Raw genomic sequence first — 24,614 nt, forward strand, 5'->3', positions numbered from 1 at the left:
TGAAATTATACCAAAGGAAACAAAGCTAGTTAAATTTTATTTTCCAAAACTCCAACCTAAATAAGTATGTTAAATAAACATCCAGAAAACAGTCACTCTATTAGCAGATGCACAAGTTATTTAACCAAACAAATAACAGTGAAATATTAACAGAATTATTTACATGCATATTTACAACATGTGTTCTTTATAGTAAGCAACTTTTGGGAAATGGTTCCAATTGGTTTTGGTAAGGAGGTCTACTCAGTCTAATCAGTAACAGGAAACAGTACAACTGAGTTTGGCAACAACAATGGAAAATTAGTTTTCCTAGGAAAACTAAAATGATTATATAGGGTCAAAATAGAGCAGTTGGCTTCAGAATGTTAACATTTATGAAATATATGAATTTACACCAACTACAAAGTTAAATCAATCTACGTAAAATTAGAAGAATGGAGAAAGTTACAAGGGTTGCTGGAAGGTTAGACATGTTAGATACGTTAAAAAAACAAAAGCAAAAAAAACCCCAAACCCCAAGCACTGCACATACCCTCGAGAAGCATGGATTAAACATAACTATATTCATATACTCTTGAAGAACACAACAACTTAAAGGATAGTTTTTGCTTGTAGAAGTTGAAAATAAGCTTATCCGAACCAAAGATCTTGAAAGCACACGACTTCTGAAATACTGCTTGCTTTTCCACGTATCAACATACAACATGTTTATTCCAGAAAAAAAGCCCGGACCTCACTCATACGGATTTTGGAAGAGGAAGAAAAAGGAAATAAACAAAACAAAAAAACCCCACACAAAACCTTCACAAACCACTTCTCATGATTGGGAACTACAGAAAAGAAAAATTCCTATCCCTGTCTGGATCATACTCTCCTTAGCAAAAAAAAACCTCAAACCAAAAAACAAAAACAAACTCCAGGTATCTTGATATCTTGTATATGGTAAAAAGGATGAGTAAATTCCAATATAGACCAAAACAAGCAAGCAAGCAATTAAATTCAGATCAAGTTATTCTTCCCTTTTCTCCCTCAAAGGAAATTTTATGGGACAGTTCCCCATTAAATTTTAATTTCAATTATGATTAATTTTTAAATCATTTTAATTGCAGCCAAAACATTGTTCATATACCTGTACATAAAATAAACTATGATATATACACAACATTTTAAGTTACAGGGTATAAGTTTACAATTTTTGGCAGATTCTGTTAAACAAAATGGAAATTGTATAGCTTTAGTACTTTGAGAAACTCAAGTTCCTTATTTTGGTACAAACATTTTGTGTCCCCCTGTATTCTAACCATGCCTAAACTGGCTCCATAAACTAACATTAAAGTGTAGCATTTCACTGTTTTCTCTTATGTTCAGATTCTAGACAGAATTTTTCATATGCTTCTTCAATTTCTGGATCCATCTCATCGTCAATGTCATCAAAATACCTTAAAAAAAAAAAATCACCAAAGATGTTAAGTTTATGTACAGATTTTCAGAAACATTTATGTAGGTATCAAGAATAAAACAAGAGCTTTATAAGTAGCAGTTAAACATGACATTTTCTTGAAGGGGATTAAGAGGAAAAAAATCATGAGTTTTAGGAAAACAAACAGAAACCTCAAAGCAGCACAGATACATAGAAATAGCTACAGTGTTTGTCACCATTTTAGATCATCTTATGCTGTCCACAGTTTAAAAGACAGAAATAGTAGCTGAGATGATAGAAAATACAATAATGCAATCCAAGGTTCCCAAAATTTAATAATGCATCTGTATGGATCTATTTGCAAAAAACATATTTAGCATCATATTGGCATAATTTTTGGTTCATCAACAGCCTAGTTCAAATACTGCATCAACTGTCTTGGTTGTACACTATTCAAAGAATGTATTTGTATAGAAAACCTGCATTCCTATTTGTTGTTATATGAAAGAAGGCAAATCTTAATTCATCTCCCAAATGCACCTGAATTATATTACCTTCTATTATATGGTAACCAGTCTTCTGGAAAAGGTCTGTCTTATTTAGGTCATAGCAAAGACTGGATTCCATTAATGATGGTAAGTATTGCACAGAGTGCAGACTACTGTAGAGTTTCAAAATAAAGCTGGGAAGTGATGGGGATCACTTCAGCATGCTTTCTCCCCACAGTTATTGGGAAGTAACTTGAGTAACTGTATGTCAGTCATGAGAAATAGCTGACGAGAGGATCAGCATACATTTTCTAAGCTTTTCTTAAGCCTTCAACAAAGGAGGTTCCACAGTCACCTTGCAAGAAGGTTGACTCACAGTCTTCCACATGTCACTCTTTGGATTTGCTGTATTTTTTAATGGCTGGCTGTCTCCATTTTACTCCATTTAATTTGTTCTCCTAAAGAGGTTCACATGGGTCTTTTTCTCCCCTTGGTATAAACTTGTTGATTTCTCATGACATCTCTGATTTATTTTACAAAGTTCTTGCCACTCCCCTCAGCCAGGCACAATCGAAAAGTTTTCTGATTTACTAACAAAAATATGGATCGAGACCAGCACTGTTATTACACATAAACACAACCTGAAAATGTTCTTAGCTATCAAGTCATGATCTGGAAGTCCTCCTTCAACTAGGTGGGTACAAAGCTCACAGCAATTTATTTTAGACAACATTTCTTTTACTGGTTTCCTATTAAATTCTTATAAACTGGTGCCAGAAAGTCAGACTACATGCCCATATATTGCTTCCCCCTTTGTCATTAGGTTGCTTTTCCTGTTCTACAGGAATACTGAATAGCCATTTAATTGAGGGAATACTACTTATCCTGAGGAAAGAAATGTAACAACCTCCTCTCTTTGAAAGAGACTGAATTGTCTCTAGTTGGGATGTGTATATGCATCAGTCAAATGAATTCAGGTCTCCCCACTACCAACACTTGAATGTCTGGTGCTTCACTTTGCCTGCATTTTTTTTTTTTTTTTTAATGCAGAAGAGAGTTGTTTGTACATGTTCATAATTTAATTACCCTACTCAGTTGCATAAATATGAAATCTATTTCAAACTTGTGTGATTACAAACCAGCTTACAGTCAAACAAATACATAACTTCCATTGCACAACTAAATAATAATTATATTATTTAGTTTCATTTTGGTCAAGATTGGATTCCTAAGTCTGCAGTAAAAATAACTAGTATTAAAAAAAACTATCACTCAAAAAGAAAACATACAGATCTCCAGGTCCTGATAGATCTGTTCCATTTTCTTCATATTCTGGAAACAAATCCTCTCTTTCAAGCAGCTCTTGGTATTTTTCTTGGTAATCTGGCAAAGTAAAAATGAGACTGAATAAGTAAGACTAGTCCTTTGAATTAACATCTCTACAGTTTGAAAATAGCCTATTTAATGAAACCATAAATGGCATGAAACATATTATAGAAAAAAAATCCTGCTACATTGTTTTCTCAGGACATCAATTGACCTCTAAGAATGATACTGAACTTCCCAGAGAACTGTAGTCACAGATGTCTTTACCTCAAATGATGTCATGCCACATTGTGCTCAGACGACAGAAAACAAAGAAACCAAGGAAGAAACAAACCCTTTTGCTACTGACAATAGACAAGCAAAACATTCTTCTGAACTATTTGAACTGAAATACCTGTTCTGCATTTAAAACATTTACCTTCTTTTAATGCAGAATAAGGCACATGTGACACAAACCTGGGCATTCTGATGTAATTTTGTTTTTTAAGTTGTACAAGTTTAAGATGTTTAAGAACAACTTTTTATGTACTTCAATGGGACATAAACTTTATTACAACTTTTTAAAGAAGACTGAGAAGACAGGTACACTAAGCTTGTGACGTACCTGGATCTGCTGCAGTGAAAGGAACACCATCAGAAGTGTAAAATGTTGGCTCATTCTAAGAATAAAGTTATACAGAAAATTATATGCATTCAAGAGACACAAGTTTTCAGCAATATGATTATCTATGAATCAAATTAAATTCACATTAAATTAAGGAACTGAAGCGCCCGTAAATTCTTACCATAAAATAGTTTGGGTCATTTTCAGGGGTAGCTTCTGTACGTGGAGAAGTTCCATGAACTCTACCCCAGTTACTTGATCTCAGTTCTACTAGTTTCAGAAGCATATGTTTCACGTCTCTGAAATAAAGAGAATCACTACAAAAGTTACAATGTTTTGTGCTAAGCACGATATTGGGCTTGTCTTATCTTACAAATACTAGACAGTTAAATTGTCCCCAAAAAGCTCTAAACAGGATAAAATGTGGTCCAGTCTGCAGATAATTTTGGTTAATTTTTTCCCCTGCAAGTCTAGATGCTTTATGTGTCAATTATGAGATACTCACCCTCTCCACTTCCTCTGTGGTAAACTAAGAAGCCCATATGAAACAGAAGATGCTATAGTTTTTATCAAGATACGAAACCTGCAGCTCAAGTTGAGGAACAAATCCCTTCCTGATGAAAAGGACAGTACTGGGAAAACCGGGAATGACCTTCAGGTTGTTTTTTAATAATCTAATTTATGCTCCTAACTTTAGCCCTCTTAATTACACTGAAATTTTGTTGTCAGAGAGAAGTAATGTCTCCAATACACTGGATACCACCACCCATTTCATCCCTAAAGTAAGAGAAATTGCTTTCTTCTTTTAAGCAAGTCCACGAAGAAGAGTCTTATCAAAGAATAAATAAATAAAATCTTCAGTTGTTTTCTCTATTGAAATAAGTTTGTGCTTCTGTGTCTTTGAAGCCTCAGCTTGTGCTATCAATTTTCTATGGCTTTTGAAGGAAAATTTTCCACATCATCCCTGGGGGCAGCTCAATTATAACCCACAGATGCTATGAGCTACCTGTGGGCCTCCCTCCGTATAGCAAGAGATCAGGTTACAGTGTCTGAACTCTCTCTATAGGTTTTTAGTAAATTTGCAAGAAGCTGAGAATGAAGTACAGAAGAATCAGATAACCTCATGCACTCAGTTGATTGCAAACTGAGAAGCAGAGTACATTAACCAACCTCTCATTTTATTCTAGACTGCAGTAAGACCCTTGCCAAAAAAGCATACTCTCCAGAAAAAAAACAACAAAGAATATTCCATTTTGTCTTTACATTTATGATGATTTGTATAAATTTAATACTATTACATATTTAATACTGTTAAATTCAGGTTTAAAAGTATAAACTATGAGATAATGTCACTATTGTCTCTTTGTGTATATACTTGCTCTTAGAGCCTAAAGCACTTACGAAAGATTTCAAGACCTAAAAGGTTTAAAAAAAAAAAAAATTAATGTGGAACATGCATCTGTATTAAAAGATAAAATACAAAAGTGAAAAAAACCAAACCAAAACAAACCACCCTCAAAACCTCTTCAACTGAAAAACTTTTCTTTTTTTTTTTTTTTAAACATGGGGAGTGACTCAAATATCACCTTACTTTTCATAAATAAAACTTCTAAAGATAATGTTTTGGATACGTTCACTGTTCCTGAAGATTTTTAAGGCCGATAAATTTATTTTCTCACCTGCTACAGTTTGCATCCAACACAACATTTTCAATTCTCTGAATCATCTCCTCCATATCATTCTTTCCTTTTTCTTTCCAGGCATCTTCTAAAACTGAGCCTGTCAACTAAAGACAAGGGATTAGTGTTGTTGGGTTTTTTTTGTTGTTGTTGGGGTTTTTTTGTTTTTTAAAAGACAATTACAAAACTTTAATAAACTGTCAATAGAAGAGATTCTGTAACAATTCATAACATTTAGATACACTGTGTGACTACCTAAGGGCTGAAGCTCCCAAGTACCTACATCTTTTTGCTAAATAGATTAACAGACTTTGTATATAGTTTATTTTAGACTGCAGAAAGTATGGTAGCTCTGTGTCCAATTTTTGTTACCTAAAAGTTCACAGCCACTTCTCACCTTTCAGTCTTGAAATATGATTTTGAAACAACTCTTCACTGACATCTGTCAGATCTTACTTAAGTACATGCTACAAAAAAAAGAGACCTTATTTTTGCAGACAATGCCACCAGCTTGCCTAACAAATAGTTTAATAAACTTTAGAAACACTTCAACCAATTTAGCTAGCATCAGACATGCCAGAGAATTTAATCTGGGTATATATAAGAGGAGCCAAGAATTATCTGACCAAGCCAGCTTGAATTTTAATACATAAAATCTGAGAGGCTGAAGTTGCTGCTGAGAGAGCTTCAGCAGCAGTCTAGAACTGCTTTTATTAAGAATAGGTACTTCATTGCACAGTAGGAATTAAATCAGAAAAAAAGTAGTTTGCCACTATGATCAAAGTCAATAGCAATTCCTGATCTACTCAGCATAAATCAGCATAAATAGTACATGTTCCAAAATGCTTGGAATGGCACCTGATGATACAAAGGCAGAAAATGCAAAGACAAAAGCAAGCACCTTAGTTAGCACTTGTTTGGTATTCCCAGTTTTGTACTGCAGTCCTACCCTGATCCTAGATAATTAGATAATAGCACCAAGATTTAATCAAAAATAAACATATTGCAAAGAAAATAGAAGAAGAACCTGTATCTATCACTATATTAAATGCAAAAGACAACAGGAGACATTTATTACTTCAGTAGTGAAACCAAGGATTCATGAGGTAGCCCAATGTAGCTACAGATACCTCCAACATTTGAAGATACTGTAAGACATCAGAAAACACTTGCACTCAAAAAAAAAAAAAAATCTGTTTCGTAACACCTTTTAGATTTATCAACATGTCATAAAATAATTTAGATCTCTGTCTTTTATTTTAGAATGGGTGCTGTGAAGCCAAATAAGTATTCCAAGAATATCCACAGAAATAGTGATACCTCTATCTTCTTTGGAGAATGATTATAAAAAACAACAGCACTGGAAACCTTCCTGATTTGTGTACTCCCTTTCTGAAAGGTCCTTCAGTGGGCCTTGCCTCAGGGAAGCACTGCCAAACATAAGGATTGACCACAGGAGTGAATGTGCTCATTGAGCACAACCTCACAGTTGCTATGAAGCAACCTGCTGAAATACCCAGACTTCAAATGAAGGGAAATTGGAAGATGTAAAACCTCTCTTCTCTATTCACCATATCAAAAGAAGCTGCCAGAACTGGAATTCAAGGTAAAAGAGTCTTAAAAATAGTGGAGTGGGAGGAAGGGGGAAGACTGAGGGAAAACAAACCAACCAACCACAAAAAAACAGAAAAATACTGCTTAGCTTTTAACCTTCATTCCTAAAATAACCTGTGTGTTCCCAACTACGAGTATAACCGTGTGAAGATAAAAGTTTCTCCCTGCATAGAGGCTAACAATTTTTTTACGAGAAAGTGAAACTTAAGAGCAAAGAGGTTTTTCATTATGAAAGAGAAATACATATTTTTCTACAGTAGTAATGATGCAGACAATACAGTACGAAATAACTGAGATCAAGAACCTTTTGCTGCAAAAAGTGGTAGACCCTAACTGCTGAGTGTCCTTCAGAACAAAGACCATACCCAAACCCCACAATTCATTCAAGTTGGTTAGTTTTCTCCCACACCAGAAGCAGCAAAAGGAGACCTGAATGGACTGCTTATTGCTTTGCACCTTGGCTTCAGTTCTATTGCTCTTATATGTACATAAATGGTCTCACATAGTACTTTTAGAGCAGTACATTACTTGTTTGTTGGATCAGTTTCATAATGGTACTAGGGAAAAGTACAGCTTACTCTGCTGATAATGTAATGCATAAAACCCTATAAACACTTCCTCATTTGTAGTTTCCCCCACTCCTCCCAAAGGTAGGAAGGTTAAAAAACTTGTTTTTTTTCCTTTGAAAACTCCTGTCTCACCTTCAGCAGTTTCACTGCACATATCAAATTGCTGTCAACAGGATTAGAGAAAAGCGCGTTTAATAATTCCCGAAGGCCTTCTTGAAGGATTTCTGCTCGCATTACTTGTCCCTTTGTTCCTTTAATCTGCAAAATATATATAAAAAACATTTAAGAGACTTAAGTTTTAGAAAATTATTTAGTCACATTTTCTCTTTTGAATGCTGTGTGATTTAGTTTGTGATCAACACAATTGAGCTCTTTATTTGGAAGAATATGCCAAATACTGTAACTATTTTAGAGCACAGACTTTGAGTAATAAGATCTTTACAATTATGACATCTACATAACAACGCATGTCTAGCATTTTATAGTGTCTGCTTAAATCAAACCATTGCAATAATCCAGTCAAAAATATGTTTTTAAGTACACTACAGCAGTTAGTGAACTTACTGAATTCACAAGAGTCAAAGAAGGTTTACATGTACATACACATTTCTGTACATACCAGATATGAAAACCCAATCTAAATACAAGATTTCAAGCTTCATGCATAAGCCAAGGACTCAACCTTCAGACAAAATATCTTTTAATTGCTCATTTTGAGTATTTCCACATCTTCCTGAAGGGTTTGATAATAGCTCCTATTAGTGGCCGAATACTGAATTACATGGGTTATCGATCCTGACCTGCTTCTGTTAGCTTGTAACATTTCCTGTGTTGGTTAAGTGTAGTCATCTGGGGGTTTTGCCAATCAAAAGAAAATACGAAAAGCTTCATTCCAAAGGTGATTTATGGTTGGTTTGTTTTATGAATTCTTACACTCTTTTTAAAATCTTTATACACTTCTAATGATCTTGTCCTTATTTGTTTCTGTTTCTTGGACATACATTACAATAAAACTGTTCTAAAGTTCTTTTACTTTATTACCCTCTCCCTTTAGAAATGCACCTCAAATTATATTCCATTTCAGTGTTTACCTAAACACAACAAAAAAAATTAATGAAGAACCACCTGACATGCAACTTTTTTCTTACCTCTAGGTTAAGGTAAAGTTCAGCTAAGAACAGAACAAAGGCATGAAATTGTTTTCGAGTAGTCTCATCTCCTTTGGTAGCTTCATCTCTGTTTTCATACTCTGTTCGACACCTGTAAATATTAAAATAAAACCATATAACCTGTAGATATCCTGGCATATGTAACATGCTACTTAATTAATAGAATGCTGAGAACTTATGATCTGCATTAAAACTGTTAACTGCTGAAAGCTGGGAAGTATGATTTGTGAAGGAAATAAGAGGACTTCACAAAGACACTGTGGATTTGTGTCCTTTTTGATGAATACATACAATTACACAATTATGTTTTCAAGTGCTGAGATATCTGAGACAGCAAAATGAAACAAAACAAATTACAACATGTAAAAATTGTAAAAGTCAGGTACACAGTTTATGTATTAGAGTATGAGTCCAGAAAGTTTAACACAGGCAGCCAAACGTCCACAGAAATAAACTAGAAATACTCTGGAAGACATTTTCCCTCTTGCAGGGTGTTGCTCACATTGTCTTAGGTGGCTTTACACTTATTCAATAAATTCTTTACCTCACCATTTTATCAATTATGCATCGCTGTCACTTAATTCACACCAAGCTGTGTGGTGCAGTTGATACTCTAGAGGAAAGGGATGCCATCCAGAAGGACCTTGACAGGCTTGAGCAATGGGCCTGTGCGAACCTCACGAAACTTCACGGGGCCAAATGCAAGGTCCTGCACATGGGTCAGGGCAATCCCAAGCACAAATGCAGGCTGAGTGATGAGTGGATTGAGAGCAGCCCTGAGGAGAAGGACTTGGGGGTATTGGTGGATGGAAAACTGACTACAAACTAGCAATGTGCGTTTGGTGCCCAGAAAGCCAACTGTATCCTGGCCTGCATCAAAAGAAGTGTGACCAGCAGGTTGAGGGAGGGGATTCTCCCCCTCTACTCCGCTCTCATGAGACCCCATCTGCAGTGCTGTGTCCAGCTCTGGGGCCCCCAACATAAGAAGGACATGGACCTGCTTGAGTGTGTCCAGAGGAGGCCACGAAGATGATCAGGGGGCTGGAGCACCTCCCCTGTGAGGACAGGCTGAGAGAGTTGGGCTTGTTCAGCCTGGAGAAGAGAAGGCTCTGGGGAGACCTTAGAGTGGCCTTCCAGTACTTAAAGGGGCTACAGGAAAGATGGGGAGGGACTCTTTATCAGGGAGTGTAGTGACGGCACGAGGGGTAATGGTTTTAAGCTGAAAGAGTGTAGATTTAGATTAGATATAAGGAAGAAATTCTTTACTGTGAGAGTGGTGAGACACTGCCACAGGTTGCCCAGAGAAGCTGTGGCTGCCCCCTCCCTGGCAGTGTCCAAGGCCAGGTTGGACGGGGCTTTGAGCAACCTGGTCTAGTGGAAGGTGTCCCTGCCCATGGCAGGGGGGTTGGAACTAGATGGTCTTTAAGGTCCCTCCAAACCATTCTATGAGTCTATGATTCTATAATTTAAATACAGATAACAGAGGCTTAAGATAACATGGCAGTGAGGTAATTTTTCTAGTATTCAACAAATACAGAAGTTTACATAGCAGGTCAAAAACATAATTAAAAAATATTTGAAATAAAAGAAAAGCCAGACAACTTCTAATGTATTGTCAATGGTTATGTAATGGATTAAGAAACACCGGAGAAACTGAAAAATCTAAGGAGCTGAAATACAAAATTCAAGGTAGAAACTTGGGCTAAGAAACAGAAAGAGGATGTCTCTGTGGTCATATTGTTAGGCTGTTTATCCTCCCCATTCCATCCATACTAGCAATAAAAACATAAGCAACTTTTAAATTCATGGCTTCAGGGTACTAAAATGAATTTTATCTATTGGGTTGGCTTTAAAAACCAGGAACCAGATAATACAACATTACACAGGGATTCACTTCATGTTCAAGTAACATACATAGTTAAAAAAACAGAAGATAATGGTAATTTTGAAGGCAAAAAGGCTCATCTGCTTTGGTAGAAGGGGAAAAAAGAAATATTTTCAGCTTCTCCATAAGGTACCACTCCTGATAAAAGATTATCAGAATGCATTGCTGTTAAGGTTTATCATGCTTTTACTCCTAAACATAGGTGGACAAAGTGAAACTTTCAAAATAAGAAGCAAGCCGGAAGCTTAGAAAGCCAGAAATCCTTAGAGAAAAAAAGGCAATTTCTAAAGAATTCTGAAGTGTTAAAGTGTACTACTTCTTCAAATGTCATGCAGTAAGATTTGAAAGAAAATATACCCATTTAAGAAATGCTGCATTTCTGTCAACTGCAAAGTCTAATAATGATTAAACCATAAACCAACAGAACTCTGTAGTAACTGAAAGCTGAAGAAATTTATGTTTCTGGATTTTATGCACCTACTTCATATGTTATCTGATCAGTGAATGAACCTTACGCAGCAACTCCAGCCAGAAAAGTAATTAAAAAAAACAACACAATGAAGTTAAGTCCTCGCAAGAGTCAAAGGACAAGTACAGTACATATATGTGCATTCAGTACTTTTTAAAGTTGACTCTAAGATACTTAGTTCAAAAGAGCCTACAGAACTTCGAAGAGAGTCCTATTTTCATATTTAAAAATATATGTGTTTGATATCCAGTATGCACCTGTGCCTTAATAATCCTTAGTCTAAACTTCTATTTTAAATATATATGTCTTTGCACATGACGTTAAGAGTTACATACGAAATAGGAAGACATGTAACCTGAGGAAGTCAGACTTAAAATGACATACTGATACTGACCTTTGAAGTAACAACTGTCGGAAGTTCCCACTTTGTGGACTAATGGTTAGATGGTGCGATAGATAGTTACACAACCGTGCTCCCATGTAGGAAAAATTTGGGACAGATGTGGCCTTCCAAAATAAAAGTGGAAAAATAAATTACTCATAAAACTCGTAATTAGGCTATCAGGAAATATCTTTAAAAGCTTTATTGAAAACTTTAACAACAATTGATGAGACAACTGAAGAGCAGAACATTAATAATTACTATTTGTCATATTAATTTTTGTATCTCATCAAAACTTTGCTATATGCATTTCAGTACTTAAAAGTTCATTACACTGTGATTTTGTGGCTTTAAGAAAACAACCACCATTATGCCACATGTCCTCAACTCTACTTCTCCATTATGACCTACAACTAAAGAGTGTCTGAAAGTCACTTACAAACTGTTCATACCAAAAAATCAACAGTAAACATTAAGACACTTTTTCAAGGACATGCACTCTCTCAAGGAGCAATGAGTACATTAAAACAAACAAAAAAGTCGCCTTCATTCAGTCTATGCTATTTATCCAAGAATCTATTTTTGGCAGTACTGAATGCCCAGGGAAAGAGTAAAAGAACATGGCAAGTAAAGATAAGCACTTTCTCCTGTACATGGCCCAGCAATCTGCAGAAAAGCAAACTCCCGATTCAGAGGTTAAAACTGTATCATTACAGTTAGTAGCTCCTGATGGGTACTTTTTTCTAAAACAAGTCATGTTACTGTTGAAGATTTACACTTTTGTAATGTAAAAACAGGTGGTAGGAATGAAATTCCACAACATAAGTTACACACTGTATGAAAAATACTTTGCTTTGAATCTGATACTTCAACATTTCAAGAGGTAGAAAAAAGTAATTGGGAATTCAACAGTGTCTACATTCAACCTCTCATAGAACTTAATGCAGAACACCCTCTTATTTTGGCAATTTATCACTGTTCACTTATTTTAAAATCTCTTCTAACAACACTTGAATTTGAGATTATTTCTCAGATACAACTTCAGGGAAAAGAGGTTCTGGTGTAAATAACTCCATCAGCTCTGCCAAAAAGAAAACAGGGATAATAAGAATTCATTAAACTTCTCCTATGGCTTTATTTTCGAACATTCCTTTTAACATCTTGATCATCTATCAGCACTACAGATGTGCTTGCACGCTTCTGCTAACAACATGTTTGAAAAAAAGCCTCTTGCCATTAGCATGTCAATGCATTATATCTGGTTACCTTCTACAAGCAGCAAAAAATATGCACTTAGTGCAACTGCACTGTGTATATGAAGTTGCTGGAAAAAAATGGAAGTGCCTTTGGAAGATACAAGTTGAAGTAATTAAGATAGTCAAATAGAATTTAGTTTCCAGTAAGAGACATGTGAAATAGCTAACAAGCTTTTTGGAGCTTTGGTTCAATCAGTTGCTTGGACTAGAAGAGATGCCCCTTTTTTATAAGGCAAAATACAGCACTTAGATTACACTTCTCTTTCCTAACAAAAAAACCCAAACCAAAACCCAAACACACACACAAATTCTTCAAACCTCATCTCTATTTTTCAAACATTATCTTCTTAATTAGTTGGTCTGTATTTGTGGTTGCATCAAATACTGAAACAATTAAATTTCAGGTATTATGAACTCGCATAGTGCACAGAGACCAGAAAAAACACCTTAAATCTTCTTAGTAACAATCACTACAGTGCAGTATCACCTTCCCTGAATTATTGTTGCTGGTAATCCCAGTTTATCTCTGACTCAAAAAAGTCACAATCTAAGCATGAAGGCTAATCTACCAATACATATCTCAAGAAATTTTAGTTGCTGTAACAGGAACAATCCACAGTATTAACTGTACAACAGTCAAGATTCCCAACCTATGAAGGCAATAGTGTTCAACTTTTGGAAATCAAGAGAACTGGCACTTCACTCTGTCCAGGGACATAAATGGATTAGGAAGAACAGGGTGTATTAAGACAGGCTAAGACACCTGACACACAGATGAAGGGAAGCCTGTACATGATTTTCTTTCATTTTAGTCTTTTCCCTTCACAAACCTAGCATCTGTAAATCTGGCTCAATTGGGTTAAATTAACATCACCGAAGCAGATGCTTATAAATACACTTCAGAGATTTTAATTGTTTTGTGATAAGCCAGGAAACACAAATACTTGAACTTCTGGTGAGGACAGAAGAATAATAAGTGTAGTTGACTTACACTTGAACGCTACCCTATCCTGACATACAAAACTGTAATCAGATGCTTTTGGATTCTAGCACAGCATTTTTGCGCTAATTTTTATTTTTTGGATTTCAGACTAGTAACACTCAATACTTCTCAATCAAGGAAGGCACAGAAAACCCTAACACTGGACTTGTTTTTAAGGAAGGAGAGAAAGGAAGAGGTGACATGATGAATTTGGTAGCCTTCTACAATGGGGTTACAGCAATGGTGGACAAGGGAAGAGCAACTGACATCATCGACCTGGACTTGTGCAAAGCTTCTGACACTCTCCCACATGACATTCTTGTCTCTAAACTGGAGAGGTGCAGATTTGATGGATGGACCACTCAGTGGATAAGAAATTGGCTGGATGGTCGCATTCAAAGAGTTGTGGTCAATGGCTCGATGTCCAAGTGGACAGCAGTGACAAATGGTACTCCTCAGGGGTCAGTGTTGGAACCAGTGCTATTTGACATCTTTATTGGTGACATGGACAGTGGGATTGACTGCACCCTCAGCAAGTTCACCGATGACACCAAGCTGTGTGGTGCAGTCAACATGCTGGAGGGAAGGGATGTGCCATCCAGAGGGACCTGGACAGGCTGGAGAGGTGGGCCCGTGAAAAACTCATGAAGTTCAGCAAGGCCAAGTGCAAGGTCCTGCACGTGGGTCGCGGCAATCCCCAGAATCGCTACAGGCCGAGGGATGAAGAGATTGAGAGCTGCCCTGTGGAGAAGGAGTTGGGGGTATTGGTGGATGGAAAACTGAGCATGAGCCAGCAATGTGTGCTCGCAGCCCAGAAAGCCAACCCTATCCTGGCCTGCATCAAGAGAAGTGTGGCCAGCAGGCAGAGGGAGGGGATTCTCCCCCTCTACTCTGGTCTTTTGAGACCCCACCTGCAGTGCTGTGTCCAGCTCTGGGGCCCCCAACATAAGAAGGACATGGACCTGCTTGAGCATGTCCAGAGGAGGCCGCAAAGATGATCAGGGGGCTGGAGCACCTCCCCTGTGAGGACAGGCTGAGAGAGTTGGGCTTGTTCAGCCTGGAGAAGAGAAGGCTCTGGGGAGACCTTATAGCAGCCTTCCAGTACCTAAAGGGGGCTACAGGAAAGATGGGGAGGGACTCTTATCAGGGAGGGCAGGGATAGGACAAGGGGTAATGCTTTTAAGTTGAAAGAGGGTAGATTTAAATTAGATATAAGAAAGAAATTCTTTACTGTGAGGGTGGTGAGACACTGGAACAGGCTGCCCAGAGAAGCTGTGGCTGCCCCCTCCCTGGCAGTGTCCAAGGCCAGGCTGGACGGGGCTTTGAGCAACCTGGTCTAGTGGAAGGTGTCCCTGCCCATGGCGGGGGGGTTGGAACTAGGTGGTCTTCAAGGCCCCTTCCAACACAAACCATTCTATGATTCTATGATAACATTAGAAGACTTATATTAAATGAGAGTCCATGTATTTAACAAATATGAAGTTAAAAATGGGATAAATTCCTCTTTTTTTCTTCCAATAAAGTTATATAGAATATGTTCACCTTTTTTAACTACCTTCCATACATTCAAATAAAGGATGGGAAAATGATCCTCCCAAACACAGCACAGGTAATCTTAACGTCTAACTAAACTGTTCTTAATTAAATGTGCATGAATTCTGTACAATAGTAACAAACTTGAGATTACAGTTTTGTACAATGACCAACCAGTCATGCAGCTTCCACATCCCCCAGATAAAAATATTCTGCAAGTATCTGCACTGAAAAGGTTAGTAAGAGTTTGCATTCTTCAAGGAAGATTTGGAAGCAACCAGCCCAGGAAATTGAGAGACATGCAATGTAATGAACAGCAAGCAAAAGTGTAACTTCATTCTCTGCAGCAAGCCCAAAAGACAGTAACAGCAGCTCATTTGCTAAGCAACACATATTAAGCTGTTCTTTTCAATGGCTCCCCCAATTAGTACAGAGTTCAGCTCAAGGTCTCTGTCCTCATTTTCATGGCCATAAACGGGACTGCACCTAGTTACCATTAGATGAGCTTTCCTTTCCTGTAATTATGCTGTTCTGAAATAGGTATATTTCAAATGAAGAAGAAAGACATCCTGCTAGTAAAGGAGCATTTCCAAAATGGTGATGTGTACAATAGGTACAAATTTTTTGTTTAAATAGCAAGGAATTAAAGGTATCTTATTATTATGAATAAATTTTTTTTCAGGATAGAATAAAACTATACAATTCTGACATTGCTTAAGAGTTTCTTCAATCTGTACTATATAAATACAAATTCAAATATAAATCCCTTTAATTAAAGTGCTGTAATTTCAACTCCCGCATGTGACCCAGGAGATTCAAATACACAACAAAGGAAACAGAAGAAATTGGGGAAAATTAATCAACCACCCAGGTACCCCACACTTGAGCTACTATTTCATTTTACTGAGCAAAATCCTTCCCCTCTATGTTTCAGTCAAATAATACTGGTATGCATATCTTGGACACTAGTTAAGAGAAGCATAATATCCAAGTTATAAGACAGAATACACAGGTTACCTGCTGATAGATGAGTTCAACAAGTTCTTGTAAAGCTTCATCTGCAGTGACCCAGCCATTCAGTGTTTCAGCAAACTGCTCTATTTCCATTTCAAAGCAACCTGGTTGCTCAGTGAGGTGATTTAGGAAGTCTTGTACGTATTCTGCCAAAGTCAGATAGCCATCATATCTATCTTCAAAGGAAGAATCCTATGGCAGTGAAAGAATATGCCAACTATTTAAAAGGAACCTAAAATAATGTTACACTTATTATGTCCAGAAATAACTGTATAGCCCTTAGTCCTGAGTGTCTGCCTACTTCATAGTGATCCTTACTACACAGTTCACTTCAACATTTTTAGAGGGCATAGACCTCAATGCATCTGAAAGCTCCAGTAGTTCTATCATCTGAAGAACTAGGTAACATGTCTTTATAGATTAGGGTCTCCCAGCACAACACATCAAAAGACAGACTAGAAGGAAATCAAACAGTTTGCCAAGTTGGGTGCAAGATTAACTAACAAACTAGTAAGGAAGTATTATCTGTTAAGAATAAATCTACCAAAATGAGGCTCAACACCCATTCCTGGTCTTGATGCACACACAAACTGTGCTGGCAGATAGATGAACCGCAAAAGGAAATTAAAATAATTGAAAATTTGTTTCAAAGTATTTTGGGTTTACATAGCATGTACAGTGCTCCAGAATACGGAGAGGGAAAAATACGAGCCAGCAATGTGCACTTGCAGCCTAGAAAGCCAACCGTATCCTGGGCTGCATCAAGAGAAGTGTGGCCAGCAGGTCAAGGGAGGGGATTCTCCCCCCCTACTCTGCTCTTGTGAGACCCCACCTGCAGTGCTGTGTCCAGCTCTGGGGCCCCCAACATAAGAAGGACATGGACCTGATAAAGCGCGTCCAGAGGAGGCCACGAAGATGATCAGCGGCCTGGAGCATCTCCCTTATGAGGACAGGCTGAGAGAGTTGGGCTTGTTCAGCCTGGAGAAGAGAAGGCTCTGGGGAGACCTTAGAGTGGCCTTCCAGTACTTACAGGGGGCTACAGGAAAGATGGGGAGGGACAACATGAGGGGTAATGGTTTTAAGATGAAAGAGGATTAGATGTAAGGAAGAAATTCTTCACTGTGAGGGTGGTGAGACACTGGCACAGGTTGCCCAGAGAAGCTGTGGCTGCCCCCTCCCTGGCAGTGTTCAAGGCCAGGTTGGACGGGGCTTTGAGCAACCTGGTCTAGTGGAAGGTGTCCCTGCCCATGGCAGGGGGATTGGAACTAGGTGATCTTTAAGGTCCCTTCCAACCCAAACCATTCTGTGATTGCAATTTATGAAATTATTTCAATCATCAAAGAAAAAAACCCTAAACTTTATTATAGTGAAGGAGTAAAGTCTGAAACACTACTGTTCCAGTATGTTCTAATGAAATTAATGTCCCCGCAACATACTTCCAAATAAGTGTTCTAGGTTTTGCTAGCATTTTAAGAGGTATTTTTATTAATAGATGAGTCACATTCAGAGTATACTCCCATAACATAGCAACCAGGAACTCCCACATGCTTGTGTGTTTTTGCAAAACAGCTGAAAAGCAACATTGCTGGCCTCAAAACTTTGTAATTATAGGTATATGCATTATGTATGCCATTCCAAACAGCGGTTTTTCTTGGTCTTGAAACTGAAATCCTTTATTTATAGAAAGTATGTACTGGGGCAAAGTAGTTATTTTTCCCGAAGGTCATCCATTCACTGAAGCATGTTCATGTTGCCATTTTGTTAACAGTTGTATATTGGCTATGGGCTTTTATTATCCAGAACAGCAATTCTATTCAGTAAGCTGGTAATGTTAAGACTACATCAATTTTACTGGTGAGAAAGACTTCAGATCACCAAACCACCATATTTAGCATTCAAATCAAGTATTTTTCTGTAAGTTATTAAAAATCTTTTTGTTTCAGTATAATTGCTTTTTATCACTTGATTGTACTTGTAAAAGTAATAGTTCCCACCTGTTTATATATAGTACCAGAGTTTGGCTGCTTGCATAACAAAAGGATATTCCAAGAATTCACAGATCTTCCCTGGAGTAGAATTACTGAAGCAATAACATGGAAGACAATGGAGTAGAAAATAAGAAGTACCAACTTTTATTACATGATGCATCTACAATATTAATCTGAGATCATCCTTAGTCTGGCTGCAAATATGTTTCGTATTAGGTATGTGGGTAGGTAACTGCGAGGAATGACCCTCACCCTCTTTTTTTTTTCCCTTTGATGATACACCACTACTGAACGAATTGAGACACATGACCATGCATTGCGTTAGGCAGTCACGACCAATCATACCCATGGCACAGTAAATCTGGGAAAGGTAAAGCCTGTGCTCAGAAAAGCTATGAAGTTCAACCTTTCTCCCACACTTGCTTCAAAAATCTGTGAAATATGCATAAAAGTGCAACTAATGCGGTGTAGGTATAACTACAACAGAGGCAGTTGCCAAAAAGACAGCTTACTCTGATGTTGGACATAATCAACAATGAATGTGGTTATCTGCAGCAAGCTTTAGCAAAATATCCCATGCTAAAGGCTCTCACGTACACCCTAATATTCACCCATCACTTAACGTTCTGACTGTGACTCTGGAGGTTACCATCAGAATTTTTGGTATCTTTTCAGCAAATGCAGCATTCAAGTTACCTCATATACAAGAGCTCAAGAAAGCATTGCTAATTTGAATATAAGTAAACTGGCATATACTGAAAAGAGAAGATAAACACTCACTGTGAAGTTCTGATTGAAGTTCTGGTTGTATCCTGATGGATAAAACTCAGGTGCTTTAACAGACAACCTTGATGTGACTACAGGAGCCACAGCCACCTGAGGTTCAGCCATTTCTTGTCCAGAATCAGGAACTGAAACTTCATCTTGTGATCCAGATGAAATTCCTGTCTGTTGCACGTGGTCTGAAAAGATTTTGTTAACAGCTTTTCTTAGAAATCACTAAACTAGTATGTATTCACACAGTGTACACACATAACTTTTTTGACTTTAAATATATGTTTACTATAAATACACTTTCAAGTTTACTTCAAATATATTGTTTTTTATTGTTCATGGATAAAGTTTTCACTTTAGCAAACTCTAGAGGTCCTTCATGACAGAAAGAAAACACAATGTTCAAGTGAATGTGACCAAAAAAAGGGAGAGGAAGGAAAAAAGAAAAAAGAGCTCTCTCTTCCCCCATCAAAACATGTTTTCTAAAAGAGCTAACCTGAGAAACTAGTAAATCTGCTTACGGTATGCTTGGTCATCTTGTAGGTTTTTCATAGATTTCAGATACAAACGCAAGACTTTGAAGGTCAATAAATGGAAGAGATCACTAACTTTTAACAACACTAATTTTTAACATAATCCTCAAAGATGCTTAGCTATCATTGTTCTCGTACGCCATCTGCCAAAAAATTCAACGAAACAGTGTTTTTAAAACCATACTTTCCACATTTTCCAAATGTATTCTTATAGATTAGTTCCCAAGTTCGTTGAAAAAAGAAACTTATACCTACCTGTAAAAGCTAACCAACAAACAATGCTTTGTATTTATTTTTTGTCAAACCTTCAGGCTGGAGTTCTTCAACAAGGGGAAGGCTGAGACCATCTGCGGTCAGATTAACAGATGGATAAAATGCACACGCGTATGTGAGGGCACAGAAAGGGGGGAACAGACGGAGAGGTGTTGCGAGCCGCTGCAATACAACATCACACCTTTACCTGGCCACAGACCCATAACCCAGAAACACGGCCACTCTTCTGAGGAAAGGTGCAGGTGCCCCTGCGCGACTCGTCTCCGTGCAGTGCCGAGAAGAGACAGGCAGGTGCCCGGGGTGCGCAGAGTGCTGGCCTTCAGGCCGCGGTAACCTCTCCGCCCCTAGGTGCGGGGGTGGGAAAAAGGACGCGTCCCCGTGCCCAGGCCGGAGGCAGGTGGGGGAAGCCCCACGCCTCCAGTCTCAGTGGGAGGACTGCGAAGCCGGGGGAAGGGGGGAGGGGGTCCGCACGGAGTCAGAGCGACAGCCGAAGCAGGAGCAGCGCGGTGCGGGCAAACGAGCGGGGCGCGGCAGGTTTCAGGGGGCTCCTCCCCGACATCTTCAACACTGGGGGCCTCCGGAGGGGGGCGGAGAAGGGGCCGCTGCGCGGCGGCCCGTACCTGCGATTCCGGTGCCCAGCGGCGCCGTCTTCGGAGGCCGCAATGGTTCCTGCTGCGGGAAGAGGCCGCCCGCTTGGTGCTGCTGCTCCTCGGCCGGGCCGGAGCTGTGGGAACTGCTGCCCCCAAGGCGGGCCCCGTCCCCGCTCTGCGACGTGCCCGCGCCGCTGAGGGGAGCGGCACCTCCTCGGCCCCGGCCCCGGCCTCGTCCAGCCCCTGGAGCTCGGTCGAAACTCTCCGACATGCTCAGGCCGGGGCGGCTCACCCACTCATGGGAGGGCGCCGCCGACCGCGCGGGATGTAGGATGGGGCCCGGGGGTAGGCTGGGCCCACGGGGGCCGGGCGGGGCGCGGCGCGGCAGCTCGGCCCCGCCCCGCCGCGGCCCGAGCCCTTCACTTTCAGTTTCACCCCCCACACGCACCGCCACGATGGTCGCGGCCCGGCGCGGCGGACAGCGCCCCCTCGCGGCTTGGCCGCGCCCGTCGCCATAGCAACCGCGGCGCGGGGCCGCCGCCGGACGGGGGAGGAGCGCGGCGCCCTCCGGGGGAGCCCGGGCCGCGCCGCTCCAGGCGGGGGCTCGGCGGGAGCAGCCGCCGGGCCAAGAGGCCGGCTCGGCTGTCACGGGTTAAAGGCTCTCGTCCGGATTTCGCGTTGTCAACCCCGCGTATTCAGAACTGATGAGTCAGCACTCCCCTCCCCCCACCCCCAGCACGGGACCGACTTCCGGCGGCCACAAGCGCGGGGTTTGTCTGCGTCAGCAGCCGGGGCTGGGGCCGCGGGGTGTACCGAGTCACACCTTCCGCAACACCCACGACAGCTTGGAAACGCCATTTTTCAGAAAGTCAGGATCCCCCTGTTATTGCTTCCCTACAGGAACGAACGGTGCGAGGCGGCCATAACAGGCCCGAGGCTGCAGCTGCGCTTAGTGGGAGACCTGCAGCTACAGGTGCTCCACGCGACACCGTGCCTGGACTGCCTCTTCCACGTGAACGGGGTTTGTGTGTAAAAGCTGCGGACCTGATTCTAAATTTAAGCCAACGAAGTTAAGCCTCCAACGTGACAATATTACTGCACTGTTAGGGCTATCTAATATAAATGCTTTTGTTCAGAATAATGTATTTTCACGTATAATTTACGCATGACGTGATAACAAATGCTCTCTGATTTAATTTTTAAAACCTTCCATGCTGACAGGAACTAACTGAGGGAGGCTGGCCACATAATGCATTTTGCTAATATTATCTCATTAACCGAAAATTATTCAATTCACAATTTAATTCACCAATTTTTGTTCAATTTCAGTCCAGCATCTTGCTCTACTAGCTTTGCAAACTCCCGATCACAATCAGCTTTCAAGGTGAGGACAGTAACGGATATCCGGGGTGCCCTGAGCACACCTCAGCTGATCCTCTGCTGGGGACGTTTGCATTTCATCTCCCTCACTACCTGCTCCTTCCATAGCCAAAGCCACAGCTTGTGTGGTGTTGGGTCAAACTCTGTTCATCACTCATGAGGGGATGAAAAAATATGCAAGTATGTATTGAAACACTATAAAAAAAATGAGAATAGCACTGTCTCATATTTAAAAAGAATCCAATTGCATTGTAAAGTGGTGCCTTTAGAAGTAACATTCCTCTTTGGGTTATTATTACATTTTACCATTTTTAATTAATAAGGGGGGTAGGGTGTAAAATATTTGTTACTTCCCCAAGGCATGAATTGGACTGATTTTTGGTGAGATACAAAGTTGGCCAGACAGTAAAGGTGACACAGTTAAAATTAATTAGGCTTATGGGAAAACTATTCCTAGGCAACCCTTACTGAAAGTGAGGAGTGATAAACTAACAAACCTATACTCTCCAACTGAAATGACAGCAAGTGTAGATTTTGATGAGTCTTCAAAAAAATCAGAAGACTTGTGTAAACAGTTGTCAAAACTAGATTTAAGCAGTACTGCCAACCCTTTAAAGATCACAAATCAGCTACTAAAATAACTATATTAAAAATCTTCACTGTTTCTGTGTTATTTCGGATCCAGTTTGAAAGCCTCTGGTCACATCTGTTGACTATACCTTACCAACAGGAGAATGAAAAGCTTACACTGTTGTGAAAAAGGAAGTTGAAATTCTCAAATCACTGGTCTCAGGATCCTGAGGCTTTAAGAAAATCACCACTATATGCTGGTATCACTTTTTAGTATGCCAGTCTTTCAAGGAAGCAAATCTCATTCTTTAAGGTATACTCCTACGAGGAATTAAATGCCTCAGGTTATCATTATTGAACCGGACAACTTTTAACCCTTGGTGATAAATGTGAATTCTTCTCACTTAGCAGATGTTCCATATTATCTTAATTTAATGATTGTTTGGCAACTACTTACCGTTTAGAGTGGAATGTGATTCCAGATCCATCTTTTCATTACAGATGCGCTACTGAAGTTTGCATGAGAGCAGCTGTGTTTGATTGGGAACCCAATTTCTCCTCCCCAGTTTAGACACCTAAAACAAAAATTTAAAAAAGAATCAGGCAGTTAAATCCAAAATTACAATCTCCAAGTACTACCTACAATAGTCAACCCCTTTAGACAATGCCTAAAATTGTGCTTACAATGTTCCAGCCCAAGTACCTGAAGTGCTGTCAATTACTTCAATCCTCTGAGGCCAAACAGCAGAAAACCTGAGCTACTTACGCTAGCAAGACACATCCTAAACACCCAATGACTGGATCAGAACTTCCACCAAACACAGTTATGACCACTTATAAATATCCATTAGAGGAGTTACCTGTTTTGTCCTAAGCATGCTACCTTATAGCCTAAAACTTAATTCAGTAGCAGTAGTGCACACACCAGCAGTGCTTGGTACTGAGAAAACAGCAGCTGCTACTTTGTCACTATTCAGAACACAAGTGCTTTTACATATTTTTTTTATTTTTATGCTGAAAACATATTTCTAACTAGAAAAATGGAGAGGGCTGGTTCTATCTTTTAAAACTGAATGTGTTTTTAATAATTGCAATTATGCTGATCCCTATCATACTGATGAGGCATGTCGTTGCCCTAGTCAATGGTTATTGAGCCCAAAACATAAAACACATATTATTAGCACATAAGCTGTAACTCTAAACAGAATCTTTCCCACAAATTTATTTAAAAGCACAGTAATCTCCCAAACATCTAGTAGTAGAGTAACCTATTAATTGCTCTCAGAGACTAATGTTTTCAGTGTTTTAACTTCACTTGTAGTCATAATCAATGAGTTGTGAGACTGGAAGCTGTGTGACATCTCTGGCGATTTTGCATGAGCAATTACACAGATGTAAAAATTTTAAAAATTGCCTAAGTCATACCTAGAAACTACAGAGCGTGTGAAACGAGAAGATATAAAGGCAACAGGCAACCCAGCAAGTTGTCCTTTGTGAGCTGTCTCTTTAATAGCGTGTTCTCTTTACGGATTCATACATTATTTATACAGTTGCTAGAGTTCCCCTTTGCTATCCCCGTTTTATATCTACCACTCTACGTCCAACACTCACACCAGATCATTGCTTTACTACACGTTTCAAGAAATAACGACAATAATAAAGAAGATACCACCTATATGCTGTGGCGTTTCCCCACGCTAAACAACCACGATTCGGGAAGTCTCTCCGCAACACGGCCGCCTCGACCTTCGCCTCCTCACCCCAGTCACTGGCGGCCCGCCACGGCTGAGGGACGAACGCGCCAGCGGCTGCTTGTGCCCGCCCGCTGCCAGCGCCCAGCACCTGAAGGGCTCCCGCAACGGCTGCGACGACTTCAGCCCCGGCAGCGATACCTCAGCTTCCCTCGGGAACCCCCTCGCCGGCACCGGGCAGAGCGCAGGACCGGCGGGTCGGACCGCCGCGGGGGGAGCCGCCCGGCCGCCCCTCAGCCGCACGCGGGCGCCCGAGGCGCGAGCCGCCGGCGGCACACGGGCGCCACGTGACGGGCGCCACGTGACAGACGCCCCCCGCCGCCCCCTTCCAGAGCGGGGACAGGGACGCCGCGTGACGCCGCGGC

General features: G+C 40.0%; 1 protein-coding gene across 8 annotated transcripts; it reads right to left on the reverse strand.

Moving 5' to 3' along the window:
* PAIP1 (poly(A) binding protein interacting protein 1) lies at positions 1-24,535 on the reverse strand. 8 transcript variants are annotated; one of them, XM_074813350.1, is made up of 13 exons: positions 22,956-23,070; positions 19,941-20,630; positions 19,674-19,828; positions 19,159-19,340; positions 16,394-16,582; positions 11,618-11,730; positions 8,849-8,960; positions 7,833-7,958; positions 5,518-5,624; positions 4,020-4,137; positions 3,839-3,893; positions 3,198-3,291; positions 1-1,439 (listed from the first exon to the last, which is right to left on the reverse strand). In XM_074813350.1, the coding sequence occupies exons 3-13, from the start codon at positions 19,702-19,704 to the stop codon at positions 1,346-1,348; spliced, it is 1,221 nt and encodes a 406-aa protein (XP_074669451.1). In that variant the 5' UTR covers positions 19,705-19,828; positions 19,941-20,630; positions 22,956-23,070; the 3' UTR covers positions 1-1,345. The 8 variants fall into 8 exon arrangements, with proteins under 8 accessions (XP_074669451.1, XP_074669449.1, XP_074669452.1 ...); XM_074813348.1 differs by lacking the exons at positions 19,674-19,828; positions 19,941-20,630 and adding an exon at positions 24,171-24,535 and having other exon boundaries at positions 22,956-23,073; XM_074813351.1 differs by lacking the exon at positions 19,941-20,630.
* Between the last annotated feature and the right edge of the window lie 79 nt (positions 24,536-24,614).

The sequence above is a fragment of the Strix aluco genome, chromosome Z (assembly GCF_031877795.1).
Source record: "Strix aluco isolate bStrAlu1 chromosome Z, bStrAlu1.hap1, whole genome shotgun sequence".
NCBI lineage: Eukaryota > Metazoa > Chordata > Aves > Strigiformes > Strigidae > Strix > Strix aluco.